Source organism: Alligator sinensis, unplaced genomic scaffold (assembly GCF_000455745.1).
Source record: "Alligator sinensis unplaced genomic scaffold, ASM45574v1 scaffold1073_1, whole genome shotgun sequence".
Classification (NCBI taxonomy): domain Eukaryota; kingdom Metazoa; phylum Chordata; order Crocodylia; family Alligatoridae; genus Alligator; species Alligator sinensis.
In genome coordinates, this window is record NW_005842539.1 from 124,794 (window position 1) to 145,761 (window position 20,968).

Genomic DNA, 20,968 nt, shown 5'->3' on the forward strand with positions numbered 1-20,968 from the left:
TGGCTCTCATAACTTTGCCCTCATATTTTTAAGTAGGATTTAGGTAAGATCTAATCTGCTTTTTCTTGAAGTATCTATCCCCCTGGCACCTAGCTATATTTAAGGCCCCTGGCAGACATTATGCTTAAAACATGATTAACCAGTTAATCTCATCTGAAGTCATGACCCAGCCACACATTCATTTAATTAATTGTGTGATAAAAGGAGGAAGATGCCACCAAGTTATTCCACCAAAAAAGTGGAATAACTTTGGTTCATTTATGTCATGCCACTAACTGAACGTGTGGCCAGAGACACCCAAGCAGCTGGGAGCTTCATCAGCTGATTGGGGCTCTCAGCCTGGGGAGCACATCCAATTATGGGGATCCCAGCATTGGGGGTGCCCCATGGGGCCTTGAAGCTGGGAGCCCAGAGCTGATGCAGGCTCCCAGCTGCAAGGCCACCCCAGGCGTCCCTATGGCTGGGAGTCCTGTCAGCTGATGTGGGCTCGCAGCCATGGGGGTGCCCCAGGCATCCCCATTGCTGGGAGGCCATAGCTGGGAACCCATGTCCGCTGACAGGACTCTCTGCTGTGGGGACACCTGGGGCACCCCTATCAACTTGCTATTTACTGATGCAGGAGAAGCCCAGCATCGTGATCCCAGGCTCCCCCTGCACTGGCAATAAGGCATGATGGGATCTGATGCGCAATCCCACAACCATGCCTCCTGCTATTGACCATGTGGCATGGCAAGAAGCACAACTGTGTGGATCATACATCAGATCTCAGTGTGTCTTTATCTGCATGTCTGGAGGGGCCTTTAAGCATTTCTAAATTACAAATGACCAAGGGAAATTAATAGGCTGTAACTGAGAATATACCTTGTTGCAATACTAGTTACTTTGTCTGTTAACAAGAAAATATATTATTTTACATCAACTGACATTTTCAAAGCAAGTTAAAAAGTGTGTTGGGTTTTTTTTTTAAAGTTTGATGAGATTGCATACATGAATTATGATAAAAAGTAAAATAGAGTTATGCTTGCTGTGGCTTGGAGAAAAAATGCCAATATGCATTTCTCTTATTTTCTTTTACATAATTGTATTTAATAATGCAAATTCTGTCCTAGCTCATCTGTGTGGGGAAGGATGGAGTCACATTGGAGATGCCTGCCTCCGCATAAATTCTAGTCGTGAAAGCTATGACAATGCCAAACTTTATTGTTACAATTTAAGTGGGAATCTTGCCTCATTAACAACATCAAAAGAAGTGGAATTTGTTTTGGATGAAATACAGAAGTATACACTTCAGGTAACCTGAGTAACTTTAATTCATATTCATGTTTTGAAACAAGTGGCATGGAACCTATTTTAATAGCTTGTTTATAGTATCAGTGTTCAACCTTTGGTCCATGGACCAGATCTGGCTCAGGGATGGATGTCATCTGACCTGTGGTGCTCTCCATGGATCCAGAAACTTGATGCGCGGGAGTGGAGGCAATTCACACTGCCACTGCTCCCTCAATGTCAAATTTACAAGCCCTATGAACCAAGTTACATGAGGCTTGCATGTAAGGCTAGGAATGCAAGTGCAATCTGGCATGAGGCCTGATCTGGTGCCTGGGGCCAGGACTGCAGCCAGGGTCCAATCTGGCGTGTGGGGTCGAGACCACGCACCAAGCTGGCCCTGCATGCTGGATTTGGTCCACAGATTGTTCCTTCACCACTCACCCCCTTTTCCAGACCATTTTTGAATAAGTTAAACAGTGCTTGTCCCAGCACAGATCTCTTGGGGACCCTGATGTTTTTCTAATTTCCTTCCTGAAAACTGACCATTTATACTTACTCTTTGTTTTCTGTCCTTAAGTGAATTTCTAATCCCCGAGTGGACCTTTTCTGTAGTCCCATGACTAACTAATTTCATTAAGTGTAAGGGAAGAAATGGTTGAGTATGTGAAAGTGGAAGTTAACTTAGGTGACACTTGGGCACATATACACAACATACTTACTGCACATTAGCTTAATAACACTGTGCGGTAGTGTCACAGTAAAAACCATGCTAATAGTCTACTGTGCAGTGTTATTAGGCCAGTGTGCAGTAAGCATCAGTAAATAACCGTGCGCTGGTGCTACTGTGCTTTAGGTATGCACATGTAGTTAGTACTTTATTAAGGAAGTACTAAACTAAATGCACAGTATTTAAGATGCATTCATGAACATGTGGACACGCTCAGTGACCATGAAATGATAAGAGTTCAAGATCCTAAGAGGAGGAAGGAAGGAGAGCAGCAGAATAAGGAGAATGGAATTCAGAAAAGCAGACTTTAAGAAACACATGGCACCGGTGTGCAGAGTCCCCTGGGAAGCAAATCTGAGGGGTAAGGAGACCAGGAGAGCTGGCTGTACTGTGAGGAAGCCCCTTTAAGGGTGCAGGAGCAAGTTGTCCTGATGCAACTGGAGAATGGGAAACGCAGCAGTAGACCTTCCTGGTTAGAGAGATGTCTCTTCAATGAGCTGAAACTCAAAAAGGAATCCTCCAAAAAGTGGAGCCTTGGCTATAGTAGGATGGAAGAGTATCACATTGGCATGCAGGGAGAAAATTAGAAGGGCAGCTACCACATATGGTATGATATCTGATATCTTCAGCGTGCCCTCCTGATTAGGCGAATTAGATGGCAGCTACCAGTTCAGTTATCAGGAAAAATAAGATAGGAGCGAAAGAGCTTATAGTCAAATGGGTTGGGGATTACCCAGAGAAGCTAGATGCTTTCAAGTTAGCAGGACCAGATGGGATGCAGCCTAGGCCGGGTCCACACAAGCAGGGCCATGCCTTTGCAGCAGCACAAATGTGCCACTACTTTGTGCCTCAGTGCATGTCCCTGCCCGTGCTTTACAGCGCGGCACATTGCTTCGGTGCTCCACGTGCTGCAGGGGGTTGGTGGCTGGGGCACAGGGTGCTTCAGCAGGGGCTAGCAATCCCATGCTGAGGCACCCTGTGCCCCAGACAGCTGCTCCCTGCCTGGCTGGGGTGCAGTGTGCCTCAAGACAGGGGAGCAGGCAACCTTGGGCTGGCTGCTCCCCTGGCTCCATGTGCCTCAGCTTGGAGGCTCCATGTGCTGCAGTGTGGGGGCTCTGCATTGGAGACAGGGGAGCAACCAGCCCAAGGTTGCCTGCTCCCCCAGCTCAAGGATGCCTGCTCCCCCATCTTGAGGCACCCTGTACCCTGGCCAGGGAGGAAGCAGCTGGCTGGGGTGCAGAGTGCCTCAGCACGTGGGCTCCACAGCATGCGGAGATGGGAGAGCAGCACGTGGAGATGACTGCTCCCCCAGCCCAGCTCTGTGTTTATCCCAGCACTGGCCACTTTGGTGTGGTTTGTGCTGCTTTTTTCCAGGTGGTTTTTTTTGTTTTTCTACTAGGAAATCCCGGTAGCAAATTTTGCCCCAGCACTGAAAATTAGCAGCTCTGCGCACTGAGTAATGTGCAACTCGTGCAGTTTGTGGCACTGCAAAGAGGTTTGCAGTGTCACAGACCACACATGCCTGTACATCTGGATCCAGCCCTAGGATACTGAAGAACTTGGCTGGTACAATTTCAGAGCCATTAGTTATCCTCTGTGAGAACTTGTGGAGGTTGGGTGAGGTCCCAGATGAATGGAAAAAGGGTAAATATAGTTCCCATCTTTAAGACAGATACATGAAAAGCAAGTTGTGCCTGACCAACTTGATTTCCTTCTATGATAAGGTGGCAGGTTCTGTGGATGAAGGGAGAGCAGTGGATGTGATGAACCTTGAATTGAGCAATGCTTTTGACACCGTCTCCCACAACATTTTTTAACAAGTTAAGGAAATATGGACTAGACAAAAGTACTGCAAGGTGGATACATAACTGTTTGGATCATCATGCTCAATGAGTAGTCATTAGTGGCTCAATGTTTAGTTGGGAGTAGGTATCAAGTGGGGTTCCCCAGGGATCTGTCCTGGGTCTGGTACTGTTCAACATTTTCATTAATGATTTGGAGGATGGGATTGAATATATGCTGAGCAAATTTGCAGGTGACACCAAGTTGGGTGGAGCTGCAGACACTCTGAAGGGCAGGGCTAGGATTCTGAATGAGCTGGATAGACTGGTCTGCAATCAATGAAGAGAAATGCACCTAGAAATGGAATAATTACATGCACAAATACCGACTGAGGAATGATTGGCTGGACTGTAATGCTGCAGAGAATGACCTGGGGATTACAGTGGACCATAAACTGAATATGAGACAGTGTGGTCTTGTTGCCAAAAAAAAAACAAAAAACCAAAGGAAATGAAAAAGGCAATAGCATACTGGGTTGTATTAGTAAGAGTGCTACTTGAAAGTCAAAGTATGCGATTCTTCTGCTCTATTTAGCACTGGTGAGGCCTCATCTGGAGTACTTTGTCCAATTTTGGACCCCACATTTCAAGAAGGATGTGCACAGATGGAAAGAATGCAGTGGAGAGTGACCAAAATGATTAGGGGCTTGGGAGACAAGACTGTGGGTGGGGACAGACTGAAAGAACTAGGGTTATGTAGTCTGAAGAAGAGAAGGCTCCGGGGGATTTGACAGCAATCTTCAAGTACCTGAATGCAACTATAGGGAAGAAGTCAGGCATTCTTAAGAGTACAGTGTCAAGAACTTACTTCAAATGATAAATTAGCATTGCTGATGTCCCCAATTGGGGCAAGATTGAATAGGTGTTGGTACAGCAACCACTGTCTTCAGGTTTCCTGATTTCTGGTCAATACCAGTACTTTTACTACCAATACATATAGTAGTTGATGATTTTTTAAATGTATGAGGACAATATGTCCTTGTTGGAATTGTTAGAGCTGCCTGCTGCCTTTGATGTGCTTGATAATGAGATGCATTTGTCATGACTACCGACGTAGGTGTAACAGCCTTCGCAAAGCTTGTTTGAAGCATCTGGGAAGCCCCAGAGTGATTTCGGGTGCTTCTCTGTGGGGTTTCATAGAGTTCTGTGTATCTGTAGGTTCAGTGTGTGCAGGCAAGGTTATCAGGAGCAGCCAGCATCGATTCACCAAGAGCAAGTCATGTCTGACCAAAGAGTGACATGAAAGGCAACAATTTCTGTACATCTGGATGAACTTAAATCCAGTTGTTTTTCTCTTGTAGCCAGTCTTTCTAACACAACTGGAATAGATTGCTCTTTGAGATTGGGGTTGGGTGAGACCTATTTTGGAGAAAAAATTGGGAGAACACAAAAGGATAGCAGCAATCTGGAGGAAGTTGCCAGAAGAAATTAATAGTTGCTTAATAGCATGTGCCCATTCTGTGCAAAATAGTGCTGCATGTAAGGTTTTCTACAGACCTTTGGCTGCTGCTGAATGGTCAAATTGTGGATGTAGTATAGTAGAGTAAGTCTGTTCATCTGTCTTTATTAACTCAAGTGTGCCAGTTTGTTGCTGTTACACTTATTTAAGCCCTTGTCTCCTTGAAATTAATGTGCTCTAATCTGCTTTATTTAAGGGGCTGTGCGTGGGACCATTTGTAAGATGAAATTAATAAAAAAATGTGCATATATTAAGACTGTGGTAACATTGGGAGCCCATAATGTTAGTGCTTAAATACACTGGCAGTTTATCTGCTGCGAGTGGTCACTCAATCTGCTGTTTTATTGAAGCCTTTAAAGCCCTACATATTACTATATGTATCCTCTTGCAAAGATACCTACAGTTTTGATCTGCATTGGTTCTTGAAATTGGGCTCATCTGATGTGAGGCTACCCACTGGTTGTCTTTAGGAGGTGGGGATACCACATGAGAAAGCAGATGGGATGAGGTCGGTTGCAGACTCTGCGCTAATTTTTTATTTGCAGTACCCTTTAATTTGGGTAGGAATGAATTATTATTTAGGAGTGCTGACCTGTTGATCTTTGGTAGTGTAGTCTAACTGTTGATTACTTTGCTGTTTTTAACATTAAATTTATGAACATAATAAAAATAGATTTCTGGCATGTGGGGCTAAGGTGTGGGTGGGTGGGACATATCCCCTCTTATGTGCCTTTTCTACAAGCTGCACATGCCTAGCTCCTTCAGCTTCTTTTCATATGACTTGCCTTCTAAGCCCTTGATGATTTTTGTTGCCCACCTCTGGACTCTCCCTAACTTGCGTGTATGTTTTATATATTACATTTTTATATATATAAAAAAAAGCTTTTATATACAAGATTAAAATCTTAGAGCACTAGCGATAATCCATGCAAATATAAGGCTTCTTATAAACAAACAAGACATTAAAATAGTAAGAATAATATAAAGTTTCTGAGATTTACAACATGCACTTGCCTTTGGTTGCACAACAAAATTAGTTTCATAGTAGCTTATGATTTTACAGACAAGCAGATAAGATAATTATGAATAATAATTAAAATGTATATCAAGGTGGTAGCTCCTTTGCAAAGTTGTTATGATGCAAATGAATGATGTTTTCCACCAAGAAAATAGCAATGTACTCTTTCCTCTTGCAAATATTTGTGTAATATTTAGAGGTGCATCGATACATCGGTCTTATATCAGTTCAGCACAGATATGAGGAAAATTGAGAGCATCGGCAACCAGCTTTTTTTTTCTGATATGGCTGATAATGTGGCCGATTTAAATGCCTGGTTCATGCGCGCAGCCACAGCACAGCACAGCACACAGGTGGCCAAGAGCACAGCCAGGCAGCATGGAGAGCAGCTGGGTCCAGCTGGTCAGTCTGTTGTGGGGGAAGGGGGATGTGTGAAGCAGAGGGAGCCACCCCCCACTCCTCGTGCCCCCCAGGTGAGCCACAGCTCCGTCCCATGCCCTGCCCCACTCTCTCCCTCACCATGCAGGCCTCATTCTGCCCCCCACATCCCTTCCCTCCCCACTTCCCCCACAACAGACTTACCAGCTGGATGCTGCTGTCCATGCTGCAGGGCTGCATACTGGAATCAGATTGGTATCAGCCGACATGGCTGATTAAAAATTGGCTATCGTTACTGGCCCAAAAAGTCTCTATTGGTGCACCCCTAGTAGTATTAATTTTGAATGAAATAATTTGAAGTTATATATATTATAAGTTAAAATATTTATACTGGGTGCATCTACACATGCAGTTAATGCAACACAATAAACTCTGGAGCAGTTCGTGCCAGAGTCAATTGCTCCTGGGCTTAGCGTTTACATATACTCCCAGAACAGCAGCAGTTTGAACCAGAGTGGAGCAGGCCCCCTGCTGGTTGGGCCAACCAGGTGCAATTTACACCCTCAGTCACCATTTATACGTGCATTTTGGCACAGTAAAGTACTCTGCTGTAAGATAGTACTGTCCCCAACAGTATCCTGTGGTGGACTTAATTTGTTTACTGTGCCCTAATACTGGCACATGTGTAGATGGTGATGCTTTACAGAGCTACTTAACTCCACAGTATAGTGCACATGCAAATGCACCCACTATGTTCTTAATATGCAAATATAGGTCTTGCTGTTGAGTAGGGCAGTGTAAGCTGAATTATTTCCCCATGGTAGCACCTATGCTTTCTCTTACTGGCTAAAAAAGTGAAGAATTTTCCCTGTTAATAAATAAACAAACAAACAAGCTAACTACACTTTGTCATGCATCAGCAGATGCATGACAGATCGATCCAAGGAGGTGATACTTCCCCTCAATGTAGCATTGGTAAGACTGCAGTTGGAGTATGGCATCCAGTTTTGAGTGCTGTACTTCAAGAAGGATGTTGATAGACTTGAGAGGTTCCAGAGGAGAGCCATTCATATGGTCAGGGGCTTACAGGACAAGCCCTATGAGGAGAGACTGAGACCTGGACCTCTTCAGCCTCCGCAGGAGAAGGCCGAGAGGTGGTCTTGTGGCCGCCTACAAATTCACTAGGGGAATGCAGAAAGGGATCAGAGATGCTCTGTTCACCAGGGCGCCTTTTGGGGTAACAAGGAACAATGGTTACAAATTGACAGAGAGCAGATTTAGGCTAAATATAAGGAAAAACTTCTTCAGGGTAAGGATGGCCAAAATTTGGAATGGGCTCCCAAGGGAGGTGGTGCTCTCCCCTACCTTGGGGGTCTTTAAGAGAAGGCTGGATAGGCATCTGTCTGGGGTCATCTGACTCCAGCATGACCCCAGCACTCTTTCCTGCCTAGGCAGGGGGTCAGACTCAATGATCTGTTGAGGTTCCTTCCAACCCTAGCATCTATGAATCTATGAAAGAAGGAAACACCTCTTCTGATTTTTACCTACTGTAACCTTGACACTAGGACCGTACAAAACGGCTGTTTCATTTTGGTTTCAGATTTGGCGTTTTGGAGGATAGTGTTTTGTTTCATTGTTTCATAGGGCTGTGTGAAGTGGCTGTTTTGTTTCAGTTGGGATTCGGAGGGACAGTGATTTATTTTGGTGTTTCAGCTCTTTGTCCCATCCCATTTCAGCCAAAACTGTTTTGGAATTTCAACGCTGTTTCGGTGTTTTGGCCATAGGCTATATGGGGGATCACAAAACTGCCTATAACTTTGTCATTTCTTGCCTGATTTGGATGAAACATGCAGGGAGTTGCCAAAATGCCCGAAGCTGAAATGAAATGAAATGGCTGCCGAAATTTCGCACAGCCCTACTTGACGCACATTGCCCACTTTTGACAAAAGATAATGTCTTACTTATAGATTAAACAAAATTACGAAAACAAGAAGTGGTGTTTTAGCAATGACTCCTTGAATTTTTTTGCTAAGCTTTATTTCTTGATTGTTATTTAAATAGCAAATGGATGGACCCTAAAATCTAGGAAAATAGTTTGATAGACTGTTGATTTATCAGTTAGTTGACTGGCTTTATTAGTTAGTTGACTGTAATAACAATGAAAAATGGCTGTTTTTTTCCTGCAGAATGCTAGGCTTTTGTTAAATTTCAAAGCTGAAAAATTCTGCAAGGTGACATCTTATCAAGCACATCTTTATTTAAATAAATTACATCCTGAGTCATTGCAGTTACATACATTTGAAATAATCCACATGTGGCATGTAATGAAGGTAGACAAATATAGACATGTTAAAGGGATATCTTGGTTTAATGGTCATTGACTCATCAGACTCTCCTAATGAAATGTTACATTGATTTATGCTGTGTCCACTTTTTTAAAAAGTAATTTTTCTTTCATTCCCATCTGTCCCTCCAGTTATAGTTACTCTGTATAAAGTGCCCTAAATATACCATCAGGTACCACAGAAACTCTGAGATTTTGCTTGATTTTGTTTTTCTTTTGTCTTTCTCCTTCTCTCAGATTGCTATTATACTGATGTAGGGGGTGAGATTTCATTTTAGATGACTTATGTTACAGATAGTGTTGTAGGGTTCAGAAATGTAGTCAGAGTAGCTGAAAGGGGAGACGTGCCTTAATCTAAAATATCTATGCTTGGGTTTGATTTTTACTGTTAATATCAAAGGCTTTAAAAGTGATATACTCATGTGAAACAAAAGCTTTTAGGATTATTGATGCAACAGAATATTTAGAAATAAGAATAAAGATCTACTTTTCACTCCGCTTTACTTTATATTTTTGTGTTGAGGAAAACTCAAGTTTCTTTAACAGTTGTGAGTTACTGTACAGGTTTCCCACGATTTTATGCAGTTTCTTTATATGCAAATTCGCTCTTATGCAATGAGACTATTTAGACCCATAATTCATTATATGCGAGGTAAATTTTCACTTATGCGATCAGCATAGATGACCCCCCACCCAAGCAGGTAAGTTTTGTGGGGGGGAGGGGAAAGGGCTGTGGCCCCACTTGCCCCAGCTGCAGGAGTCCCTGGAGTGGCTGGCACCAGCTGCCTGCAGCTGCTGGGCTACACTGTGCTCCTCCTATGCCTGGGCTCACTCCTGGGCTGCACCATGCTGTGGTGCAGGCAGCTGGTGTCAGCTGCTCCCAGGGCCACTCCAACATGGGCTGGAGTGAGTGTGGACAAGCGGAGCCCTGGGCGGTGTGGGGTGTAGCACTCACCCTGACATTAGCTCCCTGCACCAGGGCATGGTGCAGCCCAGGAGGAGAGGTGAGTGGGGACAGGTGGAGCATGGTGCAGCCCAGCTGCTGGTGCTGGCTGCTCCCGGGGCCGCTGTAGCCGGGGCCGGGGTGAGTGCTGCTCTGTTCCTCTGTTTGCTGCCTTGTGCAGCCCTGGGAGTGGCACCCCTCCCCCAGCTCCTTCCCTAGTCCCAGCCTCCCTCCCTTCTTCCATCACCACCATGGGAACCTGTCCCTATTTGTTACATTGTAAAGTGGGTTTGCTTTATGCGAATTCGATTTATGTGCTGTTCTCCGGGATTGCATGTACAGCAAAAATCTAGGGAAACCTGTATAGACAACAGAAAAAAAATCAGAATCCAATATAAAAGAAGTAATTTGTTAACTTCTTTATTATGTATGAAAAAGGATGTAGAATAATTTGCCTAATGAAAGGGGTTTCTAACTTATGGTCCATGGACTTTATCTAGGCCATGGAGCCACTCCATCTGGCCACCAACCTACTGGTGGGCCAGAGAGTTTGGAGGGATGGCCAGCAAATTAAGTGGGCATGGCACATTGCAGAATCTGGGATTCATGCCAGGATGTGGGAGACTAGGTCTGGGGCTACTCAGAGATTAAGGTACTGACTAGGGTCAGGATAGGTGAGTAGAATCTGAGAACAAAGTGGGTCAGAAAGCCAGGAGGTCAATCTAAGAGCGGGGTCTAGGAACCAGCTGAGTCAAGAAGCCAGGAGATGTTTGCAAGTGGGGGTTGAGTAGCAAGCTGAGCTGAGAAGCTAGGAGTTCAAGCAGAGAATGCCCAGACACTTCCTGTTCTAACTCAGGGGTTTGTATGGGCAAACCAGAGGGTCAAGTGACCCTAGCCCGCCACTCTGGTGACAGGGAGTGGGCAGAGGGTAAGGTTTTGCTAGAGGTTTCAGTCCAGCCATGACCAATCTAGGTGATCAGCCATAGAGAGGCAGACTGAGATGAGAGGCAGGGTTGGCCAGGGTGAGGTTCCAGGTTTGAGGCTGTGGCCTGATAATGGGGGCCTGGGTTAACAGTGCACGTAGCTCTATGCAGCAGGGTGTGAATCAAGGGCTGTGCCGCACAGCCCGTTGGTTACCTGTGGCTGCCTGGCCTACTACTGTTTGCATGCTCCTGCCACAGCAAATGGCTATCCTGCCATTGTCCTGCCTCTATAAAATGTTGTCAATATACGCTCAAGAGATCCTAGGTAGAGGGCTATGCCCCTGCTACAGAGAAAGGCAAGAACCCGTGTAGTCCATACCAGTCTGGCCATGGGGTAAAATTCCTTCCTGACTCTAAATACGGTGATCCGTCTGACCCTGAGTGGAGGGGCAAGACCCTTTAGCCAGGAACCTCTGGCTTTGCTCCTAGCAGGAGAATCCCCACAGTGAGAGCTGCTCTAATTAAAGCACCTGGAGCATCAGGTGTATCAGCATCCCCATGCTGAAAAATGGCAGCAGGGCCACTTTAACTAAAGCTCATTAAGCATGCTTTAGTTCAGGCACCCTCACTGCCATTTTTCAGTGCAGGGATGCTGATGTGCATGATGCTGGAGTCTGCTGGAGTGTGGTAATTATCAAGCTCCAGCAGACTCAATTAATTGAGTCTGCTCCAATGCGCTGATTACAGCATGTTGGAGCAGCCTTGCTGCATGTGTACAGGTGCCCATGGATTCTAATAGCTTGTTACGGGGGGTGTTGGTTGTAGTTGCAGTGGAGATGTGTTGACAGGTTAAGCATTTCTTGCCAAAGCAAGGCTTTTTTCCACTTGATGTCTGTTGGAAAGTGGGGAGTTTGCTTCTGATGAATTGGGCAAGGTTAGGGGGTTGCCAGGGGCAGAGGGGCTGGAAATATTTCTCTCAAGTTCTGATTTTTGGCAAGTATAGGCTGTAGTTGTTTAATGACTCTTTTGATTGGTTCCAATGTGAGGTGGTAAGTGATCACCAGGGGTGGGTGATCCCAGAGGGGCTTTCTTTTTGTATTGTCACAGGTTACTGTGTGGTATTTGGATACATTTGAAAAAGCTGCTGTTTTTTATCTACTGAGCTAGGGATAGAAGTGACACATACCCTGGTTTAAGTGATCAGAAACTGGTTTAAACTTGTAACAGAACAAAAATTCTGTGCACATAAACCAGTTTGAAAATGGCCAAAACTGGTTTTAGAGAAACCTGGTTGAATGTAGTATCAGACTTAACTGATTTGGGTCAAACTGGTTTATGGAACTTCTGTCCAAGACCCCTTCCTGGTATAAGTTAAATCAGAGTCCCCCAGCATGCTTTCCAGCCCTGGGCTATGCTGTGCTGTCTGCCTTAGAAAACAGGGCTGGCCCTGCCCCTCTCCTCCCTAGGCAGAGCTCCAGCTGACTGAAAACAAAGTGGGGGACTGCAGTATTTGTCAGACTTCTCCCTGCCCCACTCCCCTCACTGTTTGCCGCTCAAGCATTTGTCAGACTTCCCTCCTACCCCTCTCCCACGGCACAGACCCCAGCTGGCATCTGGCCAAGCCCCCTCCCCCCATGCTGGCTAATGCTGAGAGGTGTCTGTGTGCATCTCTCCAATTTCATTGGAACAAAAGCAGACAGAACAGTGTTTGCTTAGGCCTGGAAGCCAGTGGCTTGTAAATGCACCCTATGGATAAGCAGAGCTTGAAACTAATAAGAGAGATTTTGTTTTCTTTTGTATGGCTTGATGGGCTGAGAAGCTTTGTGTTCTGATAAACTCCCTGCTGGCTGTGGGCTTGCTTGCTTCAAAGGCAGCAATCTGACAGTGTTCAACAGGGGACAGAGAGAGGTGTGAGAAATGCCTGGTTTTCAATGAATGCAGTACCTGTCAGTTTGCTGCAGACAGTATGAAGAATAGGGAGAGGGAGATTTGATAAGCTCAGTATCATCAACAGATGCATTTAGTCCACACATGCAGTTCTCCCTCCCCCCACCTCTCCTTGCCACAGTGTGCTAGCCAGGGGCTAGCACAGGGGTGGGCAAAATGCAGCCCAGGGGCCAGATGTGGCCCACCAGGCCATGCTATCCGACCCGCAGGGCCCCTAAAAAATTTAGAAAAGTAATATTTATCTGCCCCTAGCTACCTATCATGTGGCCCTCGATGGCTTGCCAAAACTCAGTAAGCGACCCTCCGCCCAAAATAATTGCCCACCCCTGGGTTAGCAACACTCCCTGCCCCTTGAGCAGTGAGCTGGGAAAAGCCTGGTGAGGGCTACTTCCTCTCTCCCCTTTCAGGCACACCCCAGGTGGGGACTGTGCAGGCCAGGGTGTGGGTTTAAACCTCTCCCTAATCATAGTGACCTGCCAGGGCCTGGTCATGCCCCCCCCCACCCCCCCAGCTCAGGACTGTAGTCTAACCTGCAAAGATTGAATCAGTTCAGGCTTGGGCTTTTTGAATGTCTGTCCCTAGCCCTGGAGTGTCCTTGCTGTATAAAGGCATATTTTAGGGGAGCCAGGTGGGCATTATGAGTGTTCTCTGGTCAGATGTAGTGCTATTTGAGAGCCTGACGTAGGTGACTGAGAACTTTTTGATGTGCTTGGGATGATTGCTCGTGTTGTGGACATATAGATATGGTGATCTGTAGGTATTCGGTATATAGTGCAGTTTTTTAGAAACTTTTCCTTCAGGTGCCTCATGAAGAGGTTGGCATATTGAAAAATCATCTTTGTGCCCATAACTGTGCCCCTGGTTTGGAGAAAGTGATGACTGTTGCAAGTAAGAGTTGTTGTGGGTGAGGATGAAGTGGATGCTTGTGTGAAACATGTTGCAAATCTGAGGGTATTCCATGTTCTATTCTTTAAATATTTTTTCTCCTGTTGATGTTTATTATGGTCATTTCAGCAAGACACAAAATATATAACTCATTGTACAGAGCAGAGATAGTCAACTGCTGGCCCACGTGCTTCATGTAGCCCCTGAAGGGTTAATGAATGGTGTTCAACCCCCTCCCAGCCATCACTCCGTATGTTTCAGTGGCTGGGAGGGGGTTGGAGTACTTGAGCTGCATGAGTGGCAAAGAAGGAGCAGAGCTGTGCATGCCATGCTGTAGGTGGGCAGTATGTGTGGCTGAGAGGGGGGTGGCACTGGGCTGCTTATGCGGGGGCGGAACTAGACTGCCCACACTGTGTGCACAGTAGAAGGGTGGGTCACTGGGCTGCCCACATAGTTGGGGGGGGGGCACCAAGGGGATATTCCTGTGATATGTGGCCCCCTGGTGCTTTGGCTTCTGCTTGCCCAGAATTTGGACACCCGTGGTATAGAGGAATAATGTATCATACAATGTGTTGCAAAATACAGGGGGAAAAGAGAAAACAAGTGTACTTTTCTTCCTGTAAGCACTTTAGTTATAGAAATTTCCAGTGTAACTACAGTAAAGGTACCAGATACTAGGGCTGTGCAAAGCTTCGGTCCCTCATTTGATTTGGCAGAGATTTCACCCAATTCAGTGGCCAAATCCTTGAATCCGAATTAATTCAGAGGACTCTTTAATCTCTTCAAATTGATTCGGAAAGATTCAGCGATTCGGACATAGACACAGCTTTAAATGTTTTTTCTACATTCACAGCATGGCTTGTGAATGCTGCCATGCTGGGGAGGATGGAGGGTCCCTCAGGAGCATGGGGGGCTCCCCAGCGCGTTCAGCAGCAGACCCGGAAGTGGACCAGAAGCACTACCGGTCCACTTCCGTGTCCACCGGGGAGCGCGCGCTGGGGGACTTCCTGCACCCACCTGGCTCAGTGGCTAGTGCCTTCTGGGTCTGGGTACTTCTGGTCCACTTCCAGGTTCACTGCTGAGCACCTGGGGCCCCCCCCCCACTTGCTCCTGTGGGACGTTCCATCTGCCCCACCATTGCAGCATTCACGAGCTGTGCCTAGTACCTCAAGATGCATAGAAAAAACATTTAAAGCTGTGTCTATGTCCTATTCGCTGATTCTCCAAATCAGCATTGAATCTTCAGATTCGGATTTGGCCGAATTGAATCGGGGACAGTGATCCGAATCAACGAATCGAATCACTGCTTCCAATTTGGGCCATATCCAAATCTCAATCGAATGTGGCCCGTTTCACACACCCCTTCCAGATACGTTATTTTCAAATTGTCTGTCCTTCTAAAACGTTTAAAAGTATACCTGCCATTCAGTTAGTGAGAATGTATAGCAGTATTCCCCCTCTCTAGTTCCAGGTATCCTGAAGAAATGCATCCTTTTGTCAGGTAGCACGATGTTTCTAATCAAAATGTTATTGACATTTTACATCATATTTATGCAGACAGCTCCCTTTTATTGGTTACTCTGTGTTTTCTTCACTTTCTAATGGTACTGCCTTGTTATGCCTTTCATTTGAATGCTTAGTCAATTCTTTCAGCTTTTTCTCTGTTTATTGTCGATTCTGCTGCCTTGACTGTCCTCCAGTTCACTGCCAGAATGACTGTTTCCCTGTATCCTCCAGTAATGGATGGGCAGTCTTTGGATGCCTAAAAACAGAAACCTCAAATCTAGAAAAATTAAAGTCAGTATGGTTCTGTACATTTTGCTTGAAAATCTATATAATTATTTGTGTAAAGTAATTTAAGAAAACCCACAGGGCTCTTGAAATGAATTTTATCAGGCATAATTATTCATCTTCTCTTAGACAGAAGCTGGGAACATCTTATTTTGTTTAGTCCCCCAGAACTTACATAATTGATTGCAAAAATATAATAAAACAAAATAAGATAAAATAGTGGGAGAAGAATGGGGAAATCTATGATACTGGCTGCATTTACACATGCAATTAACACAACACAATAAACTCCGGAGCTGTTTGAGCCAGTGTACACTGCTCCCAGGCTCAGTGTCTACATTTGCATCCAGGACAGCAGCAATTTGAGCCAGGGTGGAGCATCCCTGGGCTGGCAGGGGGAACAGAGGGACAGCCCGAGGCTCCGGGTGGTGGTGTTGGGGGGCTGGAAGGGCTGGCAGGATCCAGGGGTCTGGCCTTCAGCTGGCTGCCCTGGCCAGGTGCAATTTGCAAGTGCGGTTACAGTCTCCAAGCGCGTTTGATCCCACTTAATGGCTCGGTTGTAAGATAGTACCACCTCTGATGACGGTACTATTGTATGGCAAAGTTAATTTACTGTGCACTAATACACAGTCTACTAATACATAGTCTAGCACATGTAGACTATGATGCTTTACTGGGGAGCTAATTAGTTTAGTCTACAGTAAGGTGAATGTGTAGATGCACACATTGGCTGCATCCATATGAGTGTGGACATTTTTTTTTCCCCGGGAAGAAGCAGCAGAGGTACGCTTGTGCCACTGCTACCTGTCCCCGTGCAACGCCTGTGCCATGTGCCCTCTGGGTTACTCTGGGTGGGGTAGGAGAAGCTGGGGCCAGTGCTGGACTCAGCAGCCTTGCCTGGGGTCCTGGTGGCCTCCTGGAGATGCAGCAGTGGCAATTCTGCTGCTTGAAGCCTGGCCAGCAGCCGGAGTATGGCTCCGGCCAGCCAGTCTCCAGTTCAGGGCAACACACGCTGCCCTGTGTGCGCTGCTCTGCTTTTTAAAATTATTTATTTATTTATTTATTTGCAGGTGTTTTGACCCCAGGATCTTCAGGGGTCACCCCCCGCCCCCCGTGCTGCTACCTTGCAGTGCGGAGAACAGCTGTATGTGTGGTATGTGGCGCCGCAGATGTGTCTGCGGCGCCACATACCTCACAGCCACACTTGTCTAGATGCAGCCACTGTGACCTGGAACATCATCTAAAACCATTGTTGTGTCTAAAATAATTGCAGTTGTGAAGTCTAATTTATATTGTGCGCTTCTTGAAGAAAAGATTCTTCTGTGTTTTCTCAGTGTCACTCACTGGATAATGAGATTTCATTTTTATTATTTATCTCTCATGTTAAGAATTAATGCACAGTTAAGAGAACAATTTGCATCTTCTTTCACACAATTGTATAAATGCTAATTACACTAATTGGAAGGAAATTGAAGTATGAAAATATGGAATAAGCAAAGAATGCTTTTCCCTAGATTGTACATTGTTTCAGCACCTTATTCACTCTTATAATATAGCTAGAGTATTACCAGGTTAAATTTTGCTTTGTGGAATAAGCCAATGGAAATAACTAATTGGAGTATTCAGTCCAAATTAGTCTGTTAGTATGCAGTATATAATTGCAGTTCTGATTTTCTGTTGGAAAGAGAAAGAGCTCTCTCCAGCAAATTGTCTTTGTACTTAACAGTTTTTGAAGCATTATACCTTACCATCAATATGGATTTCTCCCTTAAAAGGTTTTTTGACAACCTGCTATCAGTTCAGCAGAAGATTATACTAAAAACTGAAGAAACCTTGACCAATTGGATTTTAAGTACAGACTGAATATAGCTTGCTAACAGGTCCTCTGAGTTTGAAAGAAAGGAATATAGAAAGAAACAGATGAGAGGCGAAACAGTCTAAAGAATGGTTCCATGTCTCAGATCATTTTGTGTGATAGAGCTAAGGATTATTTAAAGTTACGTTTGACAGTGCTAGTGAGTGTTTTGCAAAGTCACAGCAAAATCCTAAAATTAGGTCAGAAAGTTTGTATTGTGGTATTCTGGTTTGTTTGATTTATCAAAGACTATTGCTTTTATACTTTTTATAAAAAAAATTTTTTTCTTAATTTCTAAAATTTTTCACCTGTGTCCAAAGCATTTATAATGTTTGGTCAGAAAAAATGTGTTTCATTAGGAAATAATTAGCTGCTATGTTTTTACTGTCTTTTAGATAATCTGTGTGGTAGTTTTAGCAAGAAAGATCGTTATTTGGAAGGCATTAATTTGATATTCTTCTGCAGGAATTCGTTAAAATAGGCCTTCCTTTTCAGAACATGCTGACCACTCACATTCTGAAAATCAGTGCCTGAAATTGGGTATTCTGATGTGTGGGTACCCACAAACTCTTCACAATTTAAAAAAAAAAAAAAAAAAAAAAAAAAAAAAAAAAAAAAAAAAAAGGTCTGTTCCTTTAAGTAACTACAGGAAAATGCAGTAAAATTCATAGTCCCCTTTCAGCAGTGTCACAAAGAAAAAGATATATAAAATACTCTCTCTGGAAAAGAACATTACTATGTCACTAAAATAATTCCTAAGGCCTATAAAGGATAACTAACAGTAATGTGTGGTCTCAAAACTAGTCTTTACTTTGGAGAATTTGTGTGTATGAGACAATGCACAGATAAAATTACACCCTTTAACTCTTTCTGATTTTGCAAGCATAAAATAAATATCCAACAGTGTTGATGGTAAGCCATGTTATTTTAAATAATAATGCTGCCATAAAATTGCATAGATCTAAGTAAAATGACTTTATATAGATGAAGTTGAGAGACTCAGTAAAAGGATTCAAGTTGTGCTGTCAGAGTAAATGGTGAATAGTATTATATGCATGAAAATGGTAGTTTTCCAGTACTTATGGATAGACATTAGTGAAAGGTAATATAGGTCTGTCATTTAGTCAAACAGATACAGAAGTGCTTGGATGAATACTGTGCCCAAACTTTGAATAGCTGTTATTTTAATTACTGAAACTTTTAAATGCTTCATAGATTTTCCTTTATGGGCCTAGGCAAACTGTTTTTAATTAAAACACCCCTTTCCCCCTTAATTTAGCTGCTTCTGTTCAGACAGTAGTATCTCAAAAATTGGTTTTGTATGTTATCTACCCATGGGGAGTTGCGTGATATTAATATAAACACATCTGAATAATCTTATATGATCGCCCTTTTGTCACAAATGTAGTCTCTTGTATTGCAGTGCAGCCACAGTAGTTCTTCAAATGGTCGTCCATATGTAAGCCACTTTGGTATGCATGAAATATTGAATAGTAGTGTCTATCAGGGCTTCTACCTGCATGCCCTCCAGTGCACCCCATAGCAAAGAACATAAAGGGCAGAGCAGTCACAGCTAGTGAACTTAGCAGTTCTTCCTTACTACCTGGAGGTGTAACCTGAAAACCCTACAATGTCTATATCTGTTGCAGTCATTCCCATCCTTATCTGTTAGTTGTATTTGGTGTCCTAGTTAAACTTGCATTCCAATTTGTAAGACTGATGGTAAAAAAAAAAAAAGGTAGGACAAAAAGTAAGCAGGAAGAAGACTGTAAGAATAGCCCCCCCCCTTCCTCCCCCCCCCATACAATGCATTTGAAATTTTCAGGATTAAGATACTCTCCTTTCTACAGATATTCCCATCATTGATAAGAACTGAATGTTTATTCTGATTTAGTAAACAAATAAATAACCCTAGTACTCTGAGGCCAGGTACAGACACTACACTTTCACTGGTACAAGTAATCGGAAACCAGTCTATACCTGTAACAGAACACAAGTTCGGCATACAAAACCAGTCTATACGTGTAACAGAACAGAAGTTTGGTGCGCACAGACTGATTTAAAAATGGTGAAACCTGATCTTCAAAGGGTGAATGTGTGCTCTGTTCGCTACCGGTCTAAACTAATCTGCTTACAGAAAACTGTGCAACCTAGATGGATTCTGCCTCAAGCTATTTGAATACCTATTCCTAGCCTATATATACTATGTCCCAAAACCCCCCAAAAGTGAGGAGACCCCTCTTGAAGCTATTTCTCAGAGAGAGATCTATAGAGGCTTATGTAGTTCTTGTAGGGTAGGATACTGAAAGACTACCAAGGGCACAGATTGATCCAGTAAAGGATATCACCCACAACAGTCCTTGCCTCTTACATAATTCCTGTACCATCACAGCTACAGTATCAGTCCAATACTGCTAAGAGCATGGGAATACATAGTGCTTAGAATGGTTTAAATGCCATTTAAACCTGAAGTCATCAGGCATACAAACCTGTTAAATTGTTTTGAATTTATCTGGAGCAGTTTAAAAGTGTACCTGGAGAGTCAAATTCTGTGAACTTCACTTTCATGTGTAAACACCAAATGTTGTGTGTCAGTTCTCCAAGCATCCCACACTGCATCACTCTTCACCTGCTCACACACGCTGCTATAGCTGGTTGCTCTGGCATGCGTCCAGATCTCTGCCCCTTTTTTCCCTTTTGTTGGCATTTTTATCAATGAGCTATCTTGCATTGCTGGTTCAGTAAAAGCTATCTTTCTAACCACTAGCTGTCTCCCTACTCCCTACTCAACCAGAGCCCCTTATTATGTCTCTCCACCCCTTAGAACCAAAAGCCATGGGACCAAGCACTCTTCCCCTTGGCGCCCCCTCTCCCCCCCGCCCCCAAGCCTTTCAGACAATTACACTACAGACTTTGGTAATTTGGAGGCTTTCAAAGTTTATTGAACTTCCGGTTAGAAAACAAGGGGTGTGTCTACACAGGTCCCTATGATGCCATCATATAGTACTTCCTTTAGGCACATGGTTATTTTTACCTGTTACATCACCATAGTGATGCGCTATAGCGAGGAGCATGTGGCTATGGTGATGTAGCTGCGGCGTCATGGTTTGTGCTTTCTGACGCTGTCTCTATAGCACGTTCCTACGACAATGCAATGTCTCATGTAGATGCGCCCAAGGGAAAGCAAATAAGTGAAAATACCCCAGTCACAGATCACCCACTCCCTGGAGACCCCAGAATATGGGTGCAGACACTTCCCCTTCTCCCCCCACCCTTTTGCTCACTGTGAGGCTGGGTGCTCACTCCCAACTCCTGCTGTCAGAGCCACAGCACTTGAAACAGTTGTGCATTGGTTCCTAATCAGTGACATTTTGGAAGAGTTCAGTTGTTAAGTGTATCTGTAGCCCAAAAGTTATTAGATCTTGTTGAGTTTTGAGGAGTGAAGAGATCCATTTCATGGTCCAGAGTTCATTTGGTATCGAAAAAGTCTCATTCTTTGTCTACAGAGTCAGTAAGGACTCCCTTGATCCTCTCCTTGGAGGAGAAGAAAAAAAAAAAAAGATAAGGTAGACCTCGCTGACATCTCAA

At 44.2% G+C, this 20,968-nt stretch overlaps 1 protein-coding gene across 1 annotated transcript in view; it reads left to right on the forward strand.

The window, feature by feature from the left end:
• ATRNL1 (attractin like 1) overlaps positions 1-20,968 on the forward strand; it is a gene marked incomplete at its 5' end in the record, with an annotated part of 851,278 nt that overhangs the window by 122,722 nt on the left and 707,588 nt on the right. The window contains one exon of the mRNA XM_006031896.2: positions 1,110-1,291. Within this exon, the coding sequence (XP_006031958.2) occupies positions 1,110-1,291 (182 nt within the window). The remainder of the gene's footprint in view (positions 1-1,109; positions 1,292-20,968) is intronic.